The sequence below is a fragment of the Micropterus dolomieu genome, linkage group LG08 (assembly GCF_021292245.1).
Source record: "Micropterus dolomieu isolate WLL.071019.BEF.003 ecotype Adirondacks linkage group LG08, ASM2129224v1, whole genome shotgun sequence".
NCBI classification, from domain to species: Eukaryota; Metazoa; Chordata; class Actinopteri; order Centrarchiformes; family Centrarchidae; genus Micropterus; species Micropterus dolomieu.
In genome coordinates, this window is record NC_060157.1 from 29,206,507 (window position 1) to 29,216,813 (window position 10,307).

Genomic DNA, 10,307 nt, shown 5'->3' on the forward strand with positions numbered 1-10,307 from the left:
CTTCTTGGTTGATTTCTGATCACACAGGTTTTTCTCTTTTTCTTTCCATTATTCATTTAGAGTGTCTCGGTGTTTTGCTGCTCATGCGTAGCTGCTTGGGGGAGAAGCCGGCTCTGCACTGACAGATCGAGTGGGGATTGCGATCGTTCTCCTCTCCAACTTTTTCCCCCGCTCCACCACTTCTTCTGACCTGCATTCAGCCAAAACGCACCAGCAGGATGGGGAGCAGTCGCTTACCCACTCCATGAGACTGGCCGGGAATAAATGTTATTGAACCGAGGAGGAGTGGCAGGAACGCAGGAGAGAAGGGGAGGAAAAACAAACCATCTCCGTGAAGCAGGGAGCATATGGTTTAGCGAGAGGCAGCCAGCTGCTTTCCAGCCATCCTGCTAATCACGCTACAGCAAATACAAGTTGCTCCGGTGACGGTGTCAGGTTTGGACGGATCTTATGTGCTGTGGTTGTATATCTCTTCACCGTGACAGAAGGTCCCAGACCATAAGCAAAGGAGCCAATCCAGTGGATACAAAGAAGCAGTTGTGTTGAGTTAGAGGGACGCTGGGCATATCATTGCTCGGGAGAGCAACTGACCCTTGTTGCCCAACAGGCCACAGTCACAAGGAGGCTGGAAAACATGCTCGACAGTCACCTATTAGGGAAATACTTGTGACACATGTTGTTGGTGAGCACCAGACCTTGGCTTAGTTTGTAAAGGCTTTTGACAAGGAAAGGCGGGGAAGCGGTCTTGGAGTCTGCACCCCCAGACCCCTTTCACGTCCATTTAATTACCAGTCAGGGTCACTGGGAGGAAAGCCGAGGGTTCCTTTTGTGGATTTACTGTGTGGCAACTTGGAAGTTTTCTGTGTGGCTATTTGACAATTCAACACCCACACCTTTATGCACACATGCCAAAAGTGCACTGACACACATTTACACACATAATTACACAAAATTACCACACACGTTTGCACTGTAAGTATAAACCACTTCACAACACACACACACACACATACTCGCACATTGAAAGTTCATTAGTTTGTCTTTTTTCGAGCAGGCATGGAGGTCATGTGGACAGGTGGGGGGCTGTAGAAGTCCAATATCCCTGTCCCCCTGTCTGTCCTCTTTCTCCAAAATTCTCTAAAAATGTGTTGCTTGGAAACCACTGAAAGCTTGCTGCTGCGATTTACCGACAGAAACAGTCACCGGGTCCCCGCCACAGTGCACAGCTGGAACCACAGCTGAAACATCGACCATTACGCATCTTTTTTGCTTTTTATTTTATCTTCATCTTCGTCCTCTGCCTTTACCCCGCCGCCATCATTTTTTCCAACGGGTCTTTAGGCACCCCTCGTCGCCCTCCTCGGCCCGTCATCTCCTCCACCCCGGAGGGGAGGGGGTCATTGGAGTGGAGCATGAGCGGGTGCCACTATCCCTCGCCACCGCCACTGGAGCAGGACCGCAGGTACCAACACAAGGTGTCCCTGGTGGTACGCTACTTCATGATCCCCTGCAACATCTGTCTGATCCTGCTGGCCACATCTACACTGGGCTTCGCCGTGCTCCTGTTCCTCAACAACTGTACGTTCAAAAGAAACATAACTTTACTGTCTGCAGTGCAGTCTACTTTATTCTCTTTACTGCGCTTTCTAAATGTATGAGTCAAAGTTTGGTAATAGAATGTTTGCCATAAACCCTAATTTAAAGTATTTATACAGTCTTTGAAACTGAATTTAGCTAAAAAGAAATTATTTTGCATTTTACATAGTTTTTACATTTCATGTCCTTGTTGAAACAACCCCCGCCCCCCCCAAAAAAGCTCACTTTTGTCTCAGAACAGCCTTATCTACAGTTGAAGTAAGGACATCAGGACAGCTAAAGTCACAGCCCCCCTTTTCTTGATTCTGTGTCTGTAGGCACGATAAATTGCTTCATATCTCCTTTCCAAATACTTGGCATTTACTTTGAACTGCTGGATGAAGTATTAAATGGCGATTAAATGCCTTTGGAGGATGAAAATGTTTCTTTTGGCCTGGAAAGCCCCAACCCCTCCCGTCATCTGCTCATACTGCATTATCATTTTCCCACTGTATGTTGAAAGTACACTGGCTCATAAAGAGGCGGAGGCATAATGTTTGTGTGCTTTAGTTACAGGTGACAGTTTTGATGGTAGGCACCACAGTAGTTTCTTGGGTTAAAGAATTTTTTGAACGCAGTTCTAACAGGAGAGGTTATTGCTTTAGTTTGTCTTCTGTTAACCCCCATACTGGACATCACTTGAAATGTATCAATACTGGTGCCATTCATTTCAAATGGTAAAAGGTATTGAAATGTGATACACAGCTCTGTCAATGACAGGGTTAGCCTTTAAGGGCCAATAGCTTGCCTTCACCACATGACTGAAATAGACATTTACCAGTCACCTGTGCATAATATGTTACCTTTCTTTACATCACCAGCAGCACACCTGTGTTAACAATGACTTATTTCATTTTGTAAAGGTGAAATTCTTCTCAACTCTCCAAAGTGGCCTAATATTGAAGACTTGTGTCACATAATAGCACATTATAATACGTAAATAAATAAGTTAAATAAGCACAGTCTTAACAGTAATTTTGATGCTGCCAAATTCTGGTTGAAGTGGTATTTGAGCAACACTTTGAGGGGACAGGCTCTGGTCTTTGTCTCCGGGCATGGTTGTTGATGTCAGCCCCTTTCCTCTGACTTTCTCTTACTCTGTTATCAGACTGCTGACTTTTCAGGCAAGTACAAGGCAAAGTCCCTGTAGCCCAGAGGATGCCACTGCATTAGATGCACCTCTTTGCATTTGTGAAAGAGTGTCTACTTCTTTCCTAGGTTTGTGTCTTCCTGTCATCTTTGTCAGTCGTCCCTTCTCATTGTAATTGGTGGATGTGGGTGACCAGGAGGAGGAGTGGTTCATTTGTAACCTTGCTGTGTTACCGACTCAATTTCAGCCAGACAGATTCTATTAGATTTAATTCAAACTCAGTTAAAGGTGGCCAATCTTCACCTCTAAGATGACGGAATGAAAAGAAATGTGTGCTGGAGAAATTGATGAAGTGAAAGGGGCTCTATTATGCTGCCAAGAGCCCTTGCCATGTGGCCACAAGGACAGCTGGAAAGGATAGTGATAGTGCTTGTAGTAATGACGTGTGTATGTGTGTGTGGTGGGCGGAGGGGTGTTAGAGGAGTCCTGCAAACTCAAATTTGCAGATTTTTATTGCTTCCATATCATACTCTCACACAGGCACAGAGTTTGTAGGCCCCCCAAAACCCTACTGCCTGCCAGTAGAGCCCACACGCAGACACACTCCCTTTATCATTGTGTACGACTACACATCCACAACAACACCAAAGGGGACGGTGACACAATATAAAGATACATACGCACGCTCCTTTCCCTGCACGTGGCTAAATGTCACAGTCAGACACATTGATTTTCTGAAGATATAGGGTGAATGATGGCCATGTCGTGACATTCACACATGCATGAATTCATGCAGGCTTTGCCAGCTGCAAAGAGAGATGGGAAAGGCTGATATGTTTATGGAAAGACCTTATCTTGTCCTTTCATTATGGAAATGTGAAGAAGTCGTTTAGCTTCGCCTGGCATCTCGGCTCACTTTGTACGCCACCTTTTTTTGTCAGGCTCTTTCTGATTCACCTTGTGCAACAATACGTTGATATCTGTATATGATTGTTTGTGTGTTCAGACATGCTTTATTATAGGAAGTGCAGCCTGTGTGGATGTCTGTTTTTGTTTGTGCTCATGTATGCTCCTTTACACTCTCTGCAGGGACTTCTATATTTTCCTCATGCCAATTTATGTTCCCCTAGTTTTAGATGTTTTCTTGCAATCCCCCCCAGATGGAAATCAGTTACCGCCATGACTGACTGGGAAACAGCTTCAGCAGACACTTCATTATTCACCTCTAGCATGAGCCTATCCCTTCTCCTCATTTTTTTCTCTCTCACACACACTGTCTCACTCTCTCTCTCTCTCTCTCTCTCTCCCCTGAAGCTCCGACTGTTGACAAGCAATTTTAAGTCAGCCTAAATTTAAAACTCAGCTGTGTCTTGGGACGCCGACGGGTATCGCAGAAGTCCTGAGAAAGGCTTCGGCGAAGTGGTTGATGAGGTCCCGGAAAAATGTGTTAGCTGGGTAATTGATGTGATATGTTTTATCTTCCTCATTATCCCTCACAGTGCAGAGACAACGGAGAGATGGGTGGCTGCACAGGCTTTCTGAATGTGCGTGTTGGTGTGTTTGGTCGGTGCAGGCAGCTCTGACAACTCGCGGGGCTCTGCTTAGTGAGTCAGACAGTTGAGTTGCCTGCAAGAGAGCAGATGGTGGTTTGGTTGGGTTGTGCTTGGTACTCCAGTGCCTGGGTAAACTGTGACCAATGCATCATGATGGCCTTCGAAGAACACACCATGTTTTTTAGAGCCTGTCCATTTGTTCCCTGGTAAATGATGGGAATGCAGAGACACCAAAATCATCCCTGTCGACCACTATTTGTGCTTAATGATGATTATCTTTATGGTGATGGTGATTTATTGTGTGAGAAATAGGTGTAGTTAACACAAAATATGATTCTGCATAACCAATAATTGCCTTCTTCTCATGGCAAATACCGATCTGATAACGATAACTTCTCCACATTTTTGCAAGTTATAAAAAAGTTTTGTTGCTTTGATGGAGGGGATCACGTCTGCTGCTGGGACTGAGCTAATATCTCTAGTTATCTGTTCACCAAGAATAGTCAATATGTTTTCAAAAAGAGCCCACTCTTATGCACTTACAGATGCAAGTAACGCATAGTCTACTCAATAAGAAAGTAAAATCAATAAGGTCTGAGCTTATAGATCCTGCTACTGAGTCTTGCGACCCATAATGTAATGTTATGTCGTGAGAGACATGTCATGTCATTTCAATCAAATCAGATTTGACTTGAAACGCGATGAATAAAAAAAAAAAAAGTTATTTAGTGATGGGCACCTAGACACCTAGGCCCGGGGCTGAAGACTGTACTGTTTATTATCATGCTGCAGCCTCTGCCTGCTCTGTGTATCCACTCCTGCACACACACACACACGCGGGCGCACAAAAGAGGTGGATGCAAATCTCGGCAGGTAGCCTACAAAATTTGTTCTGCCGAATTATGCATTCAGACTTTGCTGTGCTCATTGATCAAACACTGTTATCACCACAAATATTTACTGAATGTCAACGAATGCTACTTCTGCTAAGTGTATTAAAATATTAAAGACTCTAAACGTTCATAAAATATATACTTTGGAAACATTTATCACCATTGATGAACCCCACAAAGAATATTATAGCGTTTAAAAGCATTATTTGGAGGTGCATGCAATTCTCGGCAGGCAGGCAGAACTCGGCATAACACCGGCGTTTGAGCCGCATTCATAAACCTATGGACACTCATTTTCATTTCCCTGAGAAAATTCAGGGGAATCCAATCACACATTTACTGACTGCTTTTTCAGAGGTGTGTCAAGCAGGCCAGAGACTCTTTTGAATGTCCTTCAGAACTCTTCAAAGTAAAAGCTCTTAATAAACTCAACATGAAGCATTGCTGCGAAAGACATTCTCGCGCTTTTATTTTAGAGGCCCAGTCATTTAAGAGGAAGTGATTGTGTGAGTAACTGTAGCTGTCATGACTGAGATCTATTTCAGCACCAGCCGTTATCAGTTTATTTATTTTTTATTTTTCTGCTATCAAAGCAATCTGGCTGCTATTATTGCTGGCGGGCTGGTTCTGGCCCGCGGGCCGCCTATTGCCAGCCACCGCTCTATGTTTTATTTAAGCGCAGCTTACGTTAGCTTGGCATTAACCAAATGTACAAACCAGCTAAATAGAAAGCTGAGTCGCAATAGAGATGTCTTCTTCTGAAACAATGAAAAATATCCGAACCTTCAGTGACATGTTTGTTTGGCTCTAGCTGCCTGCACCCCATCTGCGTGGTTCTATCCAGGCGCAGCAACATGACAACAGCAGCTACACATGTTAAAGCATCATTTGATTCTTGTAAGCTAAATTAATTTTACTAGGCTATATGATTCCGAAAACGAATATATGCCGAATATCCGCCGATAATTTATCGGATTGATAATTATTGTGCATCCCTGATTTGAAAAGAGATCAGTCATTTAGCCACCAAAAATGCCAACATTTTCTGGTTCCAGCTTCTCAAAAGTAAGAATTTGCTGCTTTTCTCTGCTTAATATTGTAAATTAAATATGTTTTGTTTTCAGACTGTTTGTCAGACAATATAAGCAATTTGAATACATCCCCTAAGCTTCTGGGAAATTACCCTTTCACCATTTTTTGTAATTTTCGAACCTAAACAGTAAATTTTAACATCAAAAGAAATCTTAGATTGATCACCAAAAAATAAATGTTAGTTGTAGCCCTAATTTTGGTTTTGTTCTGTTTTTATTTTGTCATGAACAGTATCCCATATTTCACTTCTAAACACTGCAAAAACAAACTATGTTCTCTTCATCCACCTCAATTACATATATTGTTATTGATCCATTTTCATTGCTTGGCAAAAATTGTATTCATTTTCTAGTGTCAAAGTGTCAAAACTGCAAAGGACTCAGGTTTCATGAGATTCCCCCACATCCACCCCTCCATACATCACTTGAGAGTACAGGTCTTGTTTTATGGATCCTACAGACCGACAAACCTTATGTCATTGTCTGCTGGGTGTTGACCTGGAGAGAGGCATGATGTCATTTGATATATTATGGGGAGGAAAAATGTATTTATTCTCCATATGGTTGCTGGGGGGTGGGGACTGTGTAAGTTTTCACTGTATGTCATCACTGTTGTGAAATTTCAAATCTTATCGCACACTTTTCAACTCAAAACAAACACATATCCCTTTCCATGTGTTCTCAATTCTCATGTGCACTTAGAATAGCAAATGTCATGCGGTGTGGTTTGGGATAAGAAGCCTGTAGAAACAATGAATGACCAAACAATGATGGCATCGCTATAACTGTACTCCAGTCGATTAGCTCAGCTGGGATCCTGCAGGGCCCAGTAACTGCATTATAATGTGTTAGACAGAAAAGCCAAGCCTGTAGACAGAATGTGTCTTTTTTGTAGCAACTCAATTACTTGGCCTTTACCCCTGGGAAGTCTCTGAATCTCCCCAAAACTAAAAACCTATTTCTCTCTCTTTCTCTTTTATCTCTTTCAGACAAACCTCCTCACTTCACACCGGCTCAGCCTCCTGATGGTAAGTCCTCTGTGGTTTCCCTCCCGCTCGACTTTGTTGACCACTGGTGTTTTGGGGCTATACCTGCGAATAATGACTTTGGACAGCAGATCCCTGCCTTTGAAGTGGGCAGCCGTCTGTGCACTGTGCCAGATTTGGCTGCTCCGCTTTTTGTTTCTACACTGTTGGTATGGAAGGCACGTGGCCAGGTCTGCTCTGTGCTTTTTGATGTGAGGGGATCTTTTGATGACTTGATTTGATCTGCTCTGCATGGCCAGTTGGGCTGACGTTTAATACCTGTTACCACAGTAGCGTTCACATCCTTCTGATGGGGTCTAATAGTAAAACCCCACCCGCACCCCCTTTCATGGGGATTCCAGGTATTCTAGGGCCACAGTGCAGCACCAGCACCTCACCTTGTTATCCACATGTTTTGTCCCATCCCACGCATGTAAATCTTTGCAACGGGTGCTGCATTGCTTCAGTTGTTTTCTGGCCCAGTAACACGAGCTGTTAATTAAAAAAGCAACTATTTATTTCTAAAACGGTGGATCTCTGCAAGCTTTAATTGGAGGGAAACAGCTGGTTTTCAAGCTGCTATCATGAATATTTATCAGAGGCAGCACAGTGAGACAGTGTTTGATAGACTTTGTATTGTATTTTTTTACTGCACTGACAGACATCCAGGGATGGACTCCTACTAGTTCTGAATGTGTTGTATCATCCTGCTTGTGTGCAGGCTACAAAGCCAGAGGTTTAGAGGGAGAAAACATGTGGAGAACATGTTTTCTAATGATCCCAGCCGGCCAGCTGATGCCAGGGACAAAAGGCTACAAAGGGGGCTTGCTGAATCTGTTTCTGATAATTGCTCAATCACTTGCCCCATAGGCCAGCTTGTTTGTAAAAGCGGTTTGCCAAAGATGTCAGCTAAAAAATGTATCAAATTAGAGGTGATTTATGATGAATGTGATTGTCTGGTGGAGTTGGGACAATAGGCTGTTCACTGTCAATGTGAAATGGCTGTGGCGTTTGGCTTCAACAAATAATTGTGCTTGATTGGAGAATTTCTCAACTCGGCCTCACCTCACCACCTGAAGAGTGTACGAGAGTACTATGGTTTTCCCTTTTGTGCCTCATATCACAAAATACTAGATATTCAATTGCAGCCCGCACTGTTTACAGCAGCTATTTGTTTTTGTTTTAATGACAGATAAAATTGGCTTGACAAATGATTATATCTCAGAGGGTTCTATTTGTCTGTTTTTGAAGCAAATATTGCTATAAAATGTGAAACAGTATGCAGGCAGTGAAGCAGCCCATTTCTGTTTTCTTCCATTGAATTTTTCCCTACAAAAGAAATAACGCCCTGCTTATCGATTGAGCCACTCATTTCCCATGTATTAAAGTTTTTGCTGTCTGAGGGGCACAGTTTGTTTCTGCACTAGTCAACCGTTTAAAAGCTGCTGCTAGCCCTTAATTACATTTCCAATAGTTCTGTAGGCTTTCCATCAGCAGACTATGCTGTTTTAATATGCCAAGCAAAACAAAAGGCAAAGTCTCCAATCAGCGGGGTAAGCCTGTCCTGTGGGACGCAGTTTCTCCGGGTCATTTAACGCTGAGAGATTAGTGAGACAATTAGAGTTGGCCCAAATAAGACAGTAGGCCACTTTTTGGAGACGCATGGTTTTAGTAGTGGTGGAGGGGTGATTTAAAAGATGCTCTAGACTAGCAGAGGGCTATTACAATATAGCGCTGCCTTTAGTCAAATCTGCTCCAAAGAGCACAGGGCTTGTTCTACTGAACTTGTCCTCAGTGCCAAGGACACTCTGCTCCCCGGTACTTCATTACAGGAAATCATAGACAAGATAGCGAGGTAGGAGTCTGCATTTTTAAACAGCCTAATTTGTCTCTGAACTGCTGTTGATGAGACGTCCTTATTAACGGGAGGAGATTTTCAGAAAGTAAAGGAATTTGTTCTGCAAATTAGAGCGAGAAAATCTTGGGACTCGCTGGGGAAAAATGCAGGTTCGGCACAACATAAGCAAAGCTCTTAGATTATATTTATGGTGTGCGCCACCCGCAAATAGCTGACGAATCCTTCCCAATGAATGGCCTATAATCACCAGTCGAAAAAAGTGACAAAAGTCACAAAGCAGCCTTTAATTGGGCTCTTACTTTGAAAGCTCAAAGCAGCATTTGCTTGGCTTAGCCACACTCGTTATTGCCTGTCGTCTCCTGATAATAAAACAGTTGTTGCGTGTTTGGCCACAGGAAAAAAAGCTCTTAGAATTTGCAGTTTGAGGGATTAGGATTGGCTTTTGGAAAGGGGCTCGACTCTGCTTGATGGATGATGTTCTTGGACCCCAGTGTCCACATTCAGAGAAAACGTCTACTGGTTAGAGACATAGGGAGGATGTAGGAGTAATATTAAATATGGTCTCTTTTTATGAGAGATTTAGGAGGTATTATTCATTAATGCTAAATTTAGTTGCAATTTAACAAGGAGAAAGAACAGATACATTTTTTGAATTATTTTTATTTTTTATTTTCTTTGAATCCAATTACAACCATAGTTGACTACACACTGGCCAAACAAGATCCAAAATAGGCCAGCGAAGAGGTGTTATGGAGAAACAGAGCCTCAGAAAGTTCAGAGGTCTTCTCTGACTGTACCCGTCTCCAGCAAACCTGCCTGGCAGGAGCCCATTCGCCGTGAATCCTTCAATTTCGCATTTGTCTCTGACAGTGTTCCCCAGAGGATGCGCCTTACTGACAGACAAAATAAACTCCTGGACTGAAATGTGATTTGTTCTAAGATGGTTGGATGCCTGAAAAAAATGCCAGCGGTCTCACTTGTGCTTTGAGAACGCTACCTCTTCCTAAAGAAGTGACATTACTCTTTGTCAGCTCTGGGAGAATACAGTAACTAAACGCTCCACACCCATAACCCTCTCAGATGGGGGGGGGGGGGCACAAAGTTGTCCTGTAATTTATTCTGCCGGAGCCTTTCCCTGTGTTCTTGACAGTAAGCCTGACTC

The 10,307-nt window shown here is 43.2% G+C and overlaps 2 protein-coding genes across 4 annotated transcripts in view; one reads left to right on the top strand and one right to left on the bottom strand.

Moving 5' to 3' along the window:
• The window catches only part of LOC123975654 (serine/threonine-protein kinase mTOR), a 384,954-nt gene that overhangs the window by 244,331 nt on the left and 130,316 nt on the right, over positions 1 to 10,307 (bottom strand). The window lies entirely within an intron of this gene.
• Positions 1 to 10,307, top strand: part of agrn (agrin) — a 376,177-nt gene that overhangs the window by 134,269 nt on the left and 231,601 nt on the right. Inside the window, exons 1-2 of one of the 2 annotated variants that reach the window (XM_046057306.1) lie at positions 1,398 to 1,578; positions 7,252 to 7,290. In XM_046057306.1, coding sequence (XP_045913262.1) covers positions 1,413 to 1,578; positions 7,252 to 7,290 — 205 coding nt within the window. In that variant the 5' untranslated portion in view covers positions 1,398 to 1,412. Of the gene's footprint in view, positions 1 to 1,397; positions 1,579 to 7,251; positions 7,291 to 10,307 lie in introns of those variants that run through there. The other variant, XM_046057305.1, reaches the window with a different exon arrangement.